Consider the following 14519-nt stretch of genomic DNA (forward strand, 5'->3'; position numbering starts at 1 on the left):
GGGACGGCTTGCAGACGAGAACTGCAGGTTATGTTAGCGGCTCTTAGATGTACCTCCCCCCAAAAAGCATAATTTAATACATGCATGTTTTTATTTTAACTATCTACTAAACAGTGATTTTATTTGGACAGTCCCTTTAACATCTTTGCTTATTATAATAATTATTTGGGGTACAGTTCTGCTAAAAACACAGAAACATTTTATGTGCCAAACGTAACTTACACAAAGCAGATAAAACCATGAAGAAAGGGGGGGAGGGGTGTCTAATGTAAAAGAAGACCCCATTTATAAAAAAAGACATGCTGAATTAGTGTGAATGATCAGTTATTCAAATTTTAGGCTAAAAACCGCAGAATGTGAAAAATGATCCAACTTCCACCTCTAGTTAACTTTTTTTGGATAAACGTTTGAAAGTAACTCAATCTGTTTGAACACGTTTTCAAATTATTTATCGACAAGAATGCCCAAAGGCTTTAATGGTGATTTCTGTAGATAAATCATTTGGAACGTTTTTGAAATGGAATCATTTCTGATGCAGGTTCAAACTAATTGAAATCGATTCCAGACTGTGATCATTTAAAAAAAATAAAATATTAAACCGAGGCCTTCATTATTTTTACAGGTTGGCTGTTTTAACCTAAAATTTAAAATTCCCTTTAAATTCACACTTTAGGGAACAACCCTGTAAATGTGAGTTCTGTAAAAGAAAAGAGAGAAGTTATTGAGTGTTTGTAACCTCATGTAGGAGAAACTTTACCGAAACAATATACCGTATTTATTCTTGCTTAAAACAATGTCTTGGTGGTTAAAAATACATAAAAAAAATACTAATTTGAAAAAAAATGTAAACGTGCAGTACATGCCTCAAAAGTGCCAAATCTCTGGAGGTAAACAAAACACAGATGCAACCTCAAAACCACATGTACAATAATCAAAACAATCGGTGGAAAGATTTATTTTCTATAAATATCATTAATTAAGTGATGGGGTGTAAAACTCGTTATTTTTATTACTTGTTGATTTTGCAGCGGGAGGGGTGGATGGGACAAACAGTTGCTTAATTAAAAACATGAATGAAGTAAAAAAGAGAAAAAAATCAACATGCTGTTCAAAAGAAAATGTGGCGTTTATTCTTTATGTTTATTTGTGTAGCAAAAATATTACAAAATAGTAACACGCTGTAAAAATAAAATTCTTTTTAAACAATGATTTTTTTTTTAATTACTGACTTTTTAAACATATAAAACTTTTCAGTTAACAGATATTTCTCCTTTTGCATTTTAGTTTATAACCCAGAGTTACATTTTGTTCAATGTTTCTATGTAGAATTATTCTAACATTACTTACTGTTCAGTTACGGTTCCTTTAAAAGGACACCATAGCGTTGGGAATACTGACATGGATTAATATGCTAACCTGTATACCTAACGCTGTAGTGATAGCCTACCCATTTAGATTCAACCCCCCACACCTGAATTAACTGAAAATGTATTTTTACTCACTCACTGCACTGGTCTCTCCGTGGCCGTCAGACCTCCAAGCAGACATCTTCAATCGTGATTATCTTAGCCAATTCAATGTTTCCTCATAGGGAAGCATTGGGAGACTAGTGCCCATGGGCAGCACATCACTACACTGCGCCAATCAGCATCTCCTCATAGAGATGCATTGAGTCAATACGTTTCTATTGTAAGCATTTAGGGTGTCCATGCACAGATGCTAAATTTTAGTCCTGCAACCTTTGCAGGAACAAACACCAGAAGTCCATCTAGTAGCTGTCCAAGTGACACCCACGAGAGGTGGTCTTACACACCTGACTGTACAGGAATACGTTTTATCCCCAGAACCATTACTTTAAGCTCTAGTGGTTCTGGTGACTAATAAAAAAATTTAAAAATAGTGAGTAGGCGCTTCACTGAAATTATGACAGTTTTGTATATACAATAAATGGTGTAACCAGTACCCTAGTGCTTCCCTTGTGCACCAGATTATAGTAATAGAATTAGAAAAACATGTACCAGTGTATACACCTCCCCAACGTGGTCACAGCAAAAAATGAGTAATATTACCAATATACAACTTGACTGTAATACAGACAGCGTAGAGCTTGATTGGGATATGGACTAAGACAAGAAAGAAATAAAAAACAACATAGTGCAAACTGTATAATGACTGATGGAAAGTAAATGAACATATGACTCTCACTCACATGCTCCAGAGCCGTACCAGGCTCTGTAAATCAGGCTCAGGGGTGCCAAGTACTGGCTAGCGATCCAGATGATTCAAGTAGATGAGACTCCAAAATTAAGTACAAAATATTTATTGTATAAAAATGTATATACAAGTATATACACTACTGAGCACTATAGGGGGGGGAACCCAAAACAATCAATAATGTAACATATAACAACATTGGAGTTCCACTTACCCCTATTGGTATAGTAGCCCAGAGTGAAAAGATCACATAAAATAACAAGTAACAAATCTATAACATTTGTTTTGGGTTCCCCCCCTATAGTGCCCAGTAGTGTATATACTTTTATATATATTTTTATACAATAAATATTTTGTACTTAATTTTGGAGTCTCATCTACTTGAATCATCTGGATCGCTAGCCAGTACTTGGCACCCCTGAGCCTGATTTACAGAGCCTGGTACGGCTCTGGAGCATGTGAGTGAGAGTCATATGTTCATTTACTTTCCATCAGTCATTATACAGTTTGCACTATGTTGTTTTTTATTTCTTTCTTGTCTTAGTCCATATCCCAATCAAGCTCTACGCTGTCTGTATTACAGTCAAGTTGTATATTGGTAATATTACTCATTTTTTGCTGTGACCACGTTGGGGAGGTGTACACACTGGTACATGTTTTTCTAGTTCTGGTGACTAATGTCCCTTTGAAGACAGACTGAAATGAAATTGAAAGGACTCCACAAGAATCTGCTGCACCTTATCCCATAAAAAGGAAAATCTCCTCAAAATATAAAATGTCGTAGTGTGTCCCCTCCCCCTCCCCCCTCCTCTCCCACTGAAAGTTAACAGTGTATTCTAATAAGCCGGTAACAGTGTATGATAATAAGTCGGTACCAGTGTATGATAATAAGCCGGTAACAGTGTACTGCCTTATTGCATAAGATCGCTCATCTACCTCGCTAAAGAAGAGCAGGTGGAAAAGTGACCATTCACTCCAATTTTCGAGGTGCTCATTTTCAGTTACTCAGACTGTACTCTTTGTTTCCCCCCCAGTGTGTAATGGCAGTGTTTGAAAAGGGCCATCCTGTCAAACTACTCCCACGTTTTGTTCAAAGTGGATTCTGCTGAGTGGTTTGGTTTCCTCTTAAGGCAATGGTGCATCCAATATAGACTCGCTCAGTAAACTCAGAACATGAAAAGCCATGGCTCCTCCACATTCTTGCTATTTACTTGGTTTTCAGTTTCTTAGACGGCCTTTCATAATTTTCAGCATTTTCCAAGGACTCCAAGACATCTGGACATAGTTTCTGGGCCACTTTCCACACCCAGAGGCATAGCTCCACACGGTGGGGGGTCCATGTCTCGCCGGACGCTGTGATAGAGAAGGAAGGGAGAGAGGGGACATGTGATTCCCCAATTATTTGCACGCTAAGGCTAGGGAGAACATTCTTAAACCCAATTAATGAGAAGCCCCCTAAGGACTTTCATCCAAAGTAGGACTAACTTGATTGGATTATGGGCTGGGGTCCATGGAATGATTGAGGTTTGCCATGTCAGTCTTATATGGAGATACTGCAATTAAAATATTCCACTCATTGATTCTTTCCTCACCTTTGCCCAACGTTGTGGCTTTTTGGCATAAAGCCTCTAGGAAGCGCAGATAATGTTTCAAGGTGTACTGTATGGGGACGAGACCAGGAATACTCTCTACAGCTTCATCTGCCATAAATGCGGTCAACTCCGGGGACCCAGCAGCCAGAATGGCTTTAAAGGAAAAAACCAAAAAAAAGACAGTTTCACAGCTACTAATAATGACAAACTTATTTAACCAATTAATTTCTAGACAGTTATAGACTCCCCTTTGTTCTGTATATTAAGCAATAATACTAGATGTCATTTAAGAGCAGGATTTAGGACATTTCCCACAATCTGATAATCTACGGGGGAAACTGGGGGTGGGAAGGAAAGGATTTCCGAGTTCCATGGGTCAAAGAAGCAGAGATGATGCTTTAAAATCATGTGCAAAACAATACAATTCATAATAGTACACAAGTACCTACACAGTGCACTAAACATGTATGGAAGCATGGAGGGTCACCAAACCTCATGTTCCAAAAGGATGCTGACTGAAAAGCCAGCCTTTTAAACTCTGGACAGAAGTATAGGGCATTGTGCGTGGTTTGTGTGTCTGTGGCCCAGTGTACACCCTTTGTTAAATTCAAGCCTCTACCTTGTATCTGGGCGCACTCACCTGAAGCAGTGGCAGGGCCAATGGCCTTCAGCTGGCAGAGCTCATTGATGGCACCAGACACATCAGGTAGAAGCTGAAAGGCCTTGCGAGTACAGCTCTCCACAGTCTCTGCTGGGTTGGTAGACACCAGCTGCTGCAGACGAGGCCGGAACTTGCCCCTCTACTCAAACAAAACAAAACAGAGATTAAATCAGACCTTCCAGGTATTAAAACTTCTCTCTGGCTGCTGTCATTGCAAAAAACGTCACTCCCACAAGGCATGCACGATGTCTTTCAGAATAAAACTATTTGGGTTTCATTGAAAAGTGTATTGCAAATGTTAACCTCCCAAAAATTACAAAAACCTGCAATTCCCTCGTCTATTCTTCAAAACCTCTTAATAAATCCTTGGCTGCTTTGACAGTAAAGTAGAGATATGAAGGAAGGTAATAGTTCCCCTCATAGCACAGAGTATGTATCTACATTCCAACTAGAAATCTCAACACTATCTGCTTTATCCACAGCTCCATTCACGTTTTTGTGAATATAATGACGTTTAAATTTAACATCTTTTGCAGATTTCTAAAGCATTAACTTTAAAAACCCATTATCAATCATGTGGGTTAAATCGAGCCTGAACTGTCCCTTTACAGGGGAACCGTTACTCCCAGTATTTAATATATATATTTAATTAAACGTATGATTTTAGTAAGATTTTACATCGGTGAAGTTGCATTGTATATATGCAGATTTTACATCAATGGTACAGCTTGTAGCACATTTAATCATCCATTGTACATTATGAACATCTATCATACAATATAGCGAAACACAACACTAGAATGGTTACAATATATATATGTGCAAAACGGCCCTGTGCATAATTCAACCTTGTGCCGTGAACAATAAACGCGCGGACGGCGTTGGAGCCGCATGCGACATATGCATCGAGTGTGACATATTACAACAAAAATGACTAATTCTAGATCAACATAGTGAAGGAACCATTGTCTCGCAAGGTCACGGTTGTTAAGCTCTCCTCCTCCCTCAACCTGTACTGCACGTTGGACAGTGAGGTGTGCGTTCCCCCCTTTACTCCCCTCTCACTTTCCCCAACTTCATTTAGGAGTTCCTACCACTTTTGTTTTTTTGACCCGTCTCTTTCCCTGCTAAGTAGAATTGGTGCACTTGGAGATATCCGTTCCCTCTGTGTGATGTTTAATGATATGCAGCTATATAGGCTTTCCAGAGCTGGCTTGCCGCTCTGAAAGCTTTCCCTAAGTGGAGTTGGATAGATGCCATTTGCTCTTATTCTATGTTGGTTGTGGTCTGTGTCAATATCTCAGTCATTGATGGGATCTCGGTAGGCCTTCATCTCCTAGCCAGTAGGTTGGCCGCTGCAATCAAAAAGTGGTGTACAATTCTGCCGAGCGGTTTAGGCAGGCCCTTCGGAAAAATGTATCGTAAGTACAGCTCAATAGATAGGGGCAGGTGGATAACTATACACTTTTCTATAATGTCAGCAAGTTTCGACCAGAACTTAGTAAGATGTGGACATATCCACCAAATGTAAAGTGTTGTAGCAATGTCCCCATTACACGTCCAACATCTGTTGTCTATGTTTGTGAACGTTTTTGCTATTTTGTCAGGTGTCAGATGTCATCAATACAGTAATTTACGGGTCATCTCCATGTGAGACGCATATAAGAATAAACCTTTTAAGGAGGAGAAAGCTCTCGACCATGTTTCAGGTGGAAGTTATTTGCCAGTATTTAATATTTTTAATATAGTTTTATACAATTGTTTAATTTCCAGAGAAATGACAGATCACTTTTGAATATTCCCAGGTGTTGTAGGAGTTAGACATCATGAAGATAAAAGACCAGTTCATATTTTTTTTTATTTTTTAATGGAACAAATGTTTACACGCTCTCCTCCTAATAGAGCGTGACACAAAATATCACAAAGTCACTCAAAACCAGATCCATTTAACTTTGTAAACTTCACGTGTAATGATCTAATCTCTCACCAATAATTTCCACTCCATTAGTTTAATCAGCTCTTCCAGATATAAGAATTTCTGAGGGCGCGATGCAACAGAAGAAGGAAGCTCTTCCTGGTACCTGGAAGTAAGAGTAGATAAGGTAAATACAGCAAGCAGCAAACTGTAAAGTTCTAAAATGACATCCTGGTTGTAGTATCCACTTCAAGAGACAATCTGAAGCATTTGGAAGACATAGAATATTCCACGATCAACTCAAGAGAAGAAAATTGATCTTATATGATAGATGTGTCGGGAAGAAGTAGTCCTGGGTATAGAACCCTAAAGTCAGGATGAGTAAGTGACACATACAGAACCTTAATGGGAACATAAAGAGGTCACAGGTACTGTACTCTACTGTCAGAGAACGGATGTAGCATTTACAGAACCTGTCAGAAAGAGGAAGCCCCATGTACAGAACCAGTCAGGAAGAGGAAAGCCCATGTACAGAACCGGTCAGGAAGAGGAAGCCCTATGTACAGAACTGTTCAGGAAGAGGAAGCCCCATGTCCAGAACCAGTCAGAAAGAGGAAGCCCTATGTACAAAACCAGTCAGGAAGAGGAAGCCCCATGTACATAACCGGTCAGGAAGAGGAAGCCCCATGTACAGAACCAGTCAGGAAGAGGAAGTCCCATGTACAGAACCAGTCAGGAAGAGGAAGCCCCATGTACAGAACCGGTCAGGAAGAGGAAGTCCCATGTACAGAACCTATCGGGAAGAGGAAATCCCATGTACAGAGCCAGTCAGGAAGAGGAAATCCCATGTACAGAACCTATCGGGAAAAGGAAATCCCATGTACAGAACTATCAGGAAGAGGAAGTCTCATTTATAGAGCCTTATTGTCAAGTAGAGGAAAGGACACAGGACACAGACCTATAAAACACTCACCACTTGTCCAGCACTAGGAGTTTCTTCTGTTTTACTCCCTTTGCCGATACGACATCCCAATAAACATTAGACACCTTCAACCACTTTTCAGTATCTTCACACTGGAAGAGGCTGCCTGCCATTGCTATCTTTGTGAAGTTTTCAAATGAACACTGCATTGGGAAGAATGAAAAACAAAAACTCAGTATTACATAAATGCCCCTACACTCAGCCCCTGGTCTGTACCGATACCCCTGTACCTGGCCTCTGATTAGTAACAATACCCTCTACCCAGCCCCTGGCCAGTAACAATACTCTGTACCCAGTCCCTGGGGAGGAGCCTGGTTGCCCACCTGCGGCCTTTGGATTATGGACCGGCAGTTAAATAGTTAATTTTACTGTGCAAAAAGATTTATTCATTCCTTTCTGCACAGCCGTTCGGTAGATTCTATCTACCGAACAAACAGCCCTTTCTTAGCCTCCCCAGAGCCGTGGGGAGCCGGCAGGCACCGTTAATTGGCCACCCAGAAGCTGGCGTGTGCCTCCTATTTACCTCCCTGAAGCTGCGGTTAACCGCAGCTTAATTGATTGTTACTGGGTGGCCGCGGTTACACTTAGCGGCCGCTAGGTGGCGGTGTTATAGAGCTCCCCGGACGGCCAGCGGTGCTCAGCTCAGAATCAGTGCACTAAAAGCGGACACTTTGACGTGCCGGCACCGCTGAGCCTCCAGCCCCCTGGTTCTTATTCGTGCATATTTAACCGAATACATGTTAATTCGGTAGTTTGTATATGTGAATGTTAACCCAGATAGCACAGCCATGGAGCCAATTCGTGTAATTAAAGACTTTGGCTCCATGGCCATTGAACTGTGTGAATAGGATCTGAGCGCTATTCGGTAGTTTTGTGCGCTCAGATCCCAGCTATCTGGGGATATGTGACATGTCTGTGTTTTATGTATAAAATATGACTTTGTGTATTTTAAAGTAATATTGTATCTTGTGTTCACCACGTGCATAATGGAGTCTTGCCTCTGTCCTGGGAGATAATTGAATTACTTCTCAATTATCTCCAGAGCAGAGGGGAGGAAGTCAGGATGCATTGTGGTAAAGTATTGTGACTGTATGTCCTAAAATGATACATGTCTGTCTTTTGTTACAGTCTCCCATTTGGTCCCCTAGGGGAGTGTCCACCAGGTGGGAGACCTGCATAAATACTGGGCAGGTAGCCCTCATTAAGGAGACCACTGCTTGACCCTCAACACGGAGCCTTGTCTCGTTCTTGGGGGGATTCACTGTATGCTGTTAGAGACTGATTGCCAGGAGTGTAAGCCGCTTGGGAGCTTTTCCTGTTCGTCTGCTAGCAGCTATTCGTGAGGTTCCAGTTCGGGAGTTTGGAGTGCTACCTTATTCCCTTGTATGCAGTTCGGGAGTTTGGTGCATTCACTTATATTCAATTCGTGAGTTTTGGTGATTCTACAGTAGCTGTGCCTGTCTCTGAAAAGGGGATCGTCTAAGCGGTTTTTACCCCTCGTCTGCTGAAACGGTCCGTTACAGTTACTAATCAGGGGCTGGGTACAGTGTAACGGATCACCTGGCACCCAGACTGGGTAGCTCCGTTGAAGCATGCTCCTAGCGCTCCCTGAGGACTCCAAGCACTGCAGTAGACACCATAACCACTGTAGACTCCTTCAGCAAGCAAAACGGGAACAAGCTCTTAGTAGTGATTTAGCAAGGGAGTATGACAAGCATAGCAATCCCTTCTAGCAGATTCCCCCAATAAGAGACGGCACTCCAAATTGAGAACGAAATAGAACTGTCTAAAACTTTATTTTACTTGGGACTAGCCCATATGTTCATTACATTAACATTGCTGTGAAAACTCAATAAAATTACAGCCAAATCATAGCAGGCAACATACCGTGACTTAATATAACATAATTACATATTTATAAATGGGTGGGGAAGACCATAATTAACACAAAATGTCTCTCCTGCATGCAAAATTAGCGATATGCAAATCTACCCGAATATGCAAATGACCAGTCTTGCTATTCGGTTAGTGCATATTACTGTTGCTACCAACAGAGGGCACTACACAAGCTCCATAGCCAAATCCACCTAGTTGGTAGCAATCCTCAGCAGTAAAGGAAAGCAGGCAATACATCCCAGGGTCCATAGTCACATGGCAGGAGGCTGGCAATCAGTCTTCTCCAATGCCCAGTGGCGAGGCTGGTTCCGCCACATTTCTCCCCTTTTCCAAACAGACTAACAGGGTATCTGACCTCCAGTGCCCTGGTTAGTCCAGCAACCCACCCACGAAGCACAAACAGTAATACAGCCCACCCACAATACATGGCTACTACACCTGGGTAAAAGATTAGCTCGTCCATGTCCAGGTGCCTCACCACGGCTGTGTGGAGTACTGATAGGCTGCCTTGGTGGGTTGCTGAGTGGGCAGAGACCCGCAGTACTCTGCCCTGGTGCCAGCGCTACCACGGGAGTAGCCTGGTTGGAGCCATGCTGAAAAGAAGAGTTGGTAGGCTCCTCTCTCGGGATCTGGGGCTGCTGCTGGAGGGGGAGACCAACTGCCTCCCCTTTGGTTACATAGTCCTGCTGCTGGAGGGGGAGACTGACTGTCTCCCCTTTGGACACACAGCCCAGCTACAGGAGGGGGAGACCGACTATCTCCCCTTTGGCTAAACAGCCCTGCTGCTGGGGGACAGGACTGACTGTCCCTACCCCCGGTGGTGCATGTGCAGAGACCACGGTGCCATCTGCACTGTTGTGGAGCTTACTGTCTCCCCTTGGTGGGCTAAGCTGCCGCTGGGGAGAGGGGGTAACAAGCTCCTCTCCCATACATACTTTCAGCCGCTGGGGAGAGGAGATAACAAGCTCCTCTCCCTGACACTCTCTCTGCTGTTGGAGAGGGGGACCGACTGTCTCCCATTTCAATATTTTGTCCAGCTGCTGGGGAGCAAGACCGACTGTCTCTGCTCCCTGCCGGACACACTGCCGATGGGGAGGAAGGACGGCACCTTTGTCTCCCTGTAACTCACTGGACTGCTGGGGAGGGACCAACTGTCTCCTCTCCTAAGGACACACACTGCCGCTGGGGAGGAAGGACGGCACCTTCAGCTCACTGGGATACATACTGCCGCTTGGGATCTGGGCCGACTGCCCAGCATCCCTGTAGGGCCAGTAGAGAGACCTCGGTCCCATCTCCACCTGCCAGCTGGGTGTCGTCCCAAGACAAGTCAATAAGGTCTTCCATCTCTGGGGCTGGTTGGGACGTATGTGGTACAGTACCAAGGTCCCCTGATAACAGGCTTGGTTGCTGGAGAGGAGGAACTAAACTCAATGCTTCCGGTTGTATACAGTCAATAAGCCCCATCATGTCAGAGACAGGCGGCGTTATACGTTGGAATAGGCAAACATAATCCTGTTCTAGTTCCCACTCCCGGTTGGCAAGAAAAGATAGATCTGGCTGAATGGCATCGATCTCCGTAAGGTCCCAGTTGTCTGCCCGCTCAGCTCAAATGGACCAGAAGCGAGCAATGTCGGTGTCTCCGAACCAGAGACTAGTTTCAATAGTATCCCACAACAAACCAGGGCCATCGTAGTCTTCCCCCTCAAGACACTTGTACTCGATCAGCCATGGGTAAAGGTGGTAAGCATGCACCGCAGGGCCCGATAAGAATTATCCAGCCACACCTCAGTCTCAACTAGCGTCTCCGGTTCGCTTACCCATTCCTCTGAGGGCTGGATTCCCAACAACGGCATCCACAGCTCTAGTTGTTCTGCTTGGCGCTGGTTAGTGGTCAGGATTTCCTCGCACCGGAAGGGTCGAATTTCGTCGATGTCCTCCTTCCAGAGATTGGTACGAAGCGCCACCCTCCACTCTGTCTCTCTTTCCTGTGGGATAGGATACTCCATACTGCGCATCACATCCTGTAGTCGCTGCTACCAATGTAACGGATCACCCGGCACCCTGACTGGGCACCTCTGTTAAAGCATGCGCCAAGCACTGCAGCAGACACCATAACCACTGTAGACTCCTTCAGCAAGAAAAACAGGAAAAAGCTCTTATAAGAGCTTAGTAGTGATTTAGCAAGGGAGTGTGACAAGCATAGCAATCCCTTGAAGCAGATTCCCCCAATAAGAGACGGCACTCCAAATTGAGAACGAAATAGAACTGTCTAAAACTTTATTTTACTTGGGACTAGCTCATATGGTCTTTACATTAACATTGCTGTGAAAACTCAATAAAATTACAGTCAAATACAGTCATACCGTGACTTAATATAACATAATTACATATTTATAAATGGGTGGGGAAGACCATAATTAACACAAAATGTCTCTCCTGCATGCAGAATTAGCGATATGCAAATCTACCCGAATATGCAAATGACCAGTCTTGCTATTCAGGTAGTGCATATTACCGTTGCTACCAACAGAGGGCAGGGGCTGAGTAATGAGCAGTACAGGAGAGCAGGCAATACATCCCAGGGGCCATAGTCACATGGCAGGAGGCTGGCAATCAGTCTTCTCCAATGCCCAGTGGCAAGGCTGGTTCCGCCACAGTAACAATACTCAGTACTCTATACCCAGTATTATACTCAGTACTCAGCCCCTGACTAGTAACAATACCCTGTACCCAGTATTATACTTAGTGCCCAGCCTCTGACTAGTAACAATACTCTATACCCAGTATTATACGCAGTACTCAGCCACTGACTAGTAACAATACTCTATACCCAGTATTATACTCAGTACTAAGCCCCTGACTAGTAACAATACCCTGTACCCAGTATTATACGCAGTACTCAGCCCCTGACTAGTAACAATATCCTGTACCCAGTATTATACTCAGTACTCAGCCCCTGACTAGTAACAATACCCTATAGAGTATTGTTACCCTCAGTACTCTGTATTACACTCAGTACTCCCTGTATTACACTCAGTACTCCCTGTATTACACTCAGTACTCCCTGTATTACACTCAGTACTCCCTGTATTACACTCAGTACTCCCTGTATTACACTCAGTACTCCCTGTATTACACTCAGTATCTCTGTATTACACACTGTATCTCTGTATTACACACTGTATCTCTGTATTACACACTGTATCTATGTATTACACACTGTATCTATGTATTACACACCGTATCTATGTATTACACTCAGTACTCTCTGTATTACACTCAGTACTCTCTGTATTACACACAGTATCTCTGTATTACACACAGTATCTCTGTATTACACACAGTATCTCTGTATTACACACAGTATCTCTGTATTACACTCGGTATCTCTGTATTACACTCGGTATCTCTGTATTACACTCGGTATCTCTGTATTACACTCGGTATCTCTGTATTACACACAGTATCTCTGTATTACACACAGTATCTCTGTATTACACTCAGTACTCTCTGTATTACACCCTGTACTCTCTGTATTACACTCAGTATCTCTGTATTACACACAGTATCTCTGTATTACACACAGTATCTCTGTATTATACACAGTATCTCTGTATTACACACAGTATCTCTGTATTATACTCAGTATCTCTGTATTACACCCTGTACTCTCTGTATTACACTCGGTATCTCTGTATTACACTCTGTATTACACACAGTATCTCTGTATTACACTCAGTATCTCTGTATTACACACTGTATCTCTGTATTACACTCGGTATCTCTGTATTACACTCGGTATCTCTGTATTACACTCAGTATCTCTGTATTACACTCAGTATCTCTGTATTACACTCAGTACTCTCTGTATTACACTCAGTACTCTCTGTATTACACCCTGTACTCTCTGTATTACACTCGGTATCTCTGTATTACACTCAGTATCTCTGTATTCCACACTGTATCTCTGTATTACACTCAGTATCTCTGTATTACACTCAGTATCTCTGTATTACACACTGTATCTCTGTATTACACTCAATATCACACTCAGTATCTCTGTATTACACTCAGTATCTCTGTATTACACTCAGTATCTCTGTATTACACACTGTATCTCTGTATTACACTCAATATCACACTCAGTATCTCTGTATTACACTCAGTATCTCTGTATTACACTCAGTATCTCTGTATTACACACTGTATCTCTGTATTACACTCAATATCACACTCAGTATCTCTGTATTACACTCAGCATCCCTGTATTACACCCTGTACTCTCTGTATTACACTCAGTATCACACTCAGTATCTCTGTATTACACACTGTATCTCTGTATTACACTCAATATCACACTCATATCTGTATTACACTCAGTATCTCTGTATTACACTCAGTATCCCTGTATTACACTCAATATATCTATATTACACACAGTATCTCTGTATTACACTCAGTATCTCTGTATTACACTCAGTATCCCTGTATTACACTCAGTACTCCCTGTATTACACTCAATATATCTATATTACACTCAGTATCCCTGTATTACACCCTGTACTCTCTGTATTACACTCAGTATCTCTGTATTACACTCAGTATCTCTGTATTACACACAGTAGTCACCTGACCCTCAGCCCAGACAGCAGCCAGCAGACTCAGTGCTGGGAGCCCAGTGTAGGACAGCCGGGGGCGGAGCTTTGCGTCTCAAGCCTCGTCTTGAAATCTCCGCCCAATGATATTGCGCTATGTTTCAGTAGCCACGCCCATTTATTGACAGCCAGACTTGGTTTGCGTTGCAAGCCTCGCTTTGGCACAGACTCCGCCCACCTGACCTGTTTCCAGGGCTGTGATTGGTGTTTGGAAGATGGAGGTTTAAAACCCCTGCGTCACCGTCCTAGCTGCCGACACACCGGAACTTCCGCCTGGAGACACAGCTAGCAGAGCTGGGGTTACTGGGCAAGCCGGGCCGGAGAGAAGAAGGGGACAGGGGGTTAGCAACCATAACCACCGCGTGAGGGCACCAGGGGGTTAACAACCATAACCACCGCGTGGGGGGAAACCAGGGGGTTAACAACCATAACCACCGCGTGAGGGCACCAGGGGGTTAACAACCATAACCACCGCGTGAGGGCACCAGGGGGTTAACAACCATAACCACCGCGTGAGGGCACCAGGGGGTTAACAACCATAACCACCGCGTGAGGGCACCAGGGGGTTAACAACCATAACCACCGCGTGAGGGCACCAGGGGGG

The 14519-nt window shown here is 43.2% G+C and overlaps 1 protein-coding gene across 3 annotated transcripts; it reads right to left on the reverse strand.

Moving 5' to 3' along the window:
• Nucleotides 1-3016: 3016 nt before the first annotated feature.
• LOC134571007 (uncharacterized) lies at nt 3017-13979 on the reverse strand. Of its 3 annotated transcripts, none has more exons than XM_063429039.1 (6): nt 13890-13979; nt 7356-7479; nt 6455-6548; nt 4447-4606; nt 3807-3959; nt 3017-3567 (listed from the first exon to the last, which is right to left on the reverse strand). In XM_063429039.1, exons 2-6 carry the CDS (start codon nt 7475-7477, stop codon nt 3422-3424), a joined length of 675 nt encoding a protein of 224 aa, XP_063285109.1. In that variant the 5' UTR covers nt 7478-7479; nt 13890-13979; the 3' UTR covers nt 3017-3421. The 3 variants fall into 3 exon arrangements, with proteins under 3 accessions (XP_063285109.1, XP_063285110.1, XP_063285108.1); XM_063429040.1 differs by having other exon boundaries at nt 7356-7483; XM_063429038.1 differs by having other exon boundaries at nt 7356-7507.
• Between the last annotated feature and the right edge of the window lie 540 nt (nt 13980-14519).

The sequence above is a fragment of the Pelobates fuscus genome, chromosome 8 (genome assembly GCF_036172605.1).
Source record: "Pelobates fuscus isolate aPelFus1 chromosome 8, aPelFus1.pri, whole genome shotgun sequence".
Classification (NCBI taxonomy): Eukaryota; Metazoa; Chordata; class Amphibia; order Anura; family Pelobatidae; genus Pelobates; species Pelobates fuscus.

Coding starts and splice junctions, on each gene's coding strand:
- LOC134571007 (XM_063429039.1), bottom strand. CDS start 7,477: ATGGCAGGCAGCCTCTTCCAGTGTGAAGATACTGAAAAGTGGTTGAAG. Junction 4,607..6,454: donor TAATGGAGTGGAAATTATTG/GTGAGAGATTAG, acceptor TTGTTTGAGTAG/AGGGGCAAGTTCCGGCCTCG. Junction 3,960..4,446: donor TGGCCCTGCCACTGCTTCAG/GTGAGTGCGCCC, acceptor TTTCCTTTAAAG/CCATTCTGGCTGCTGGGTCC.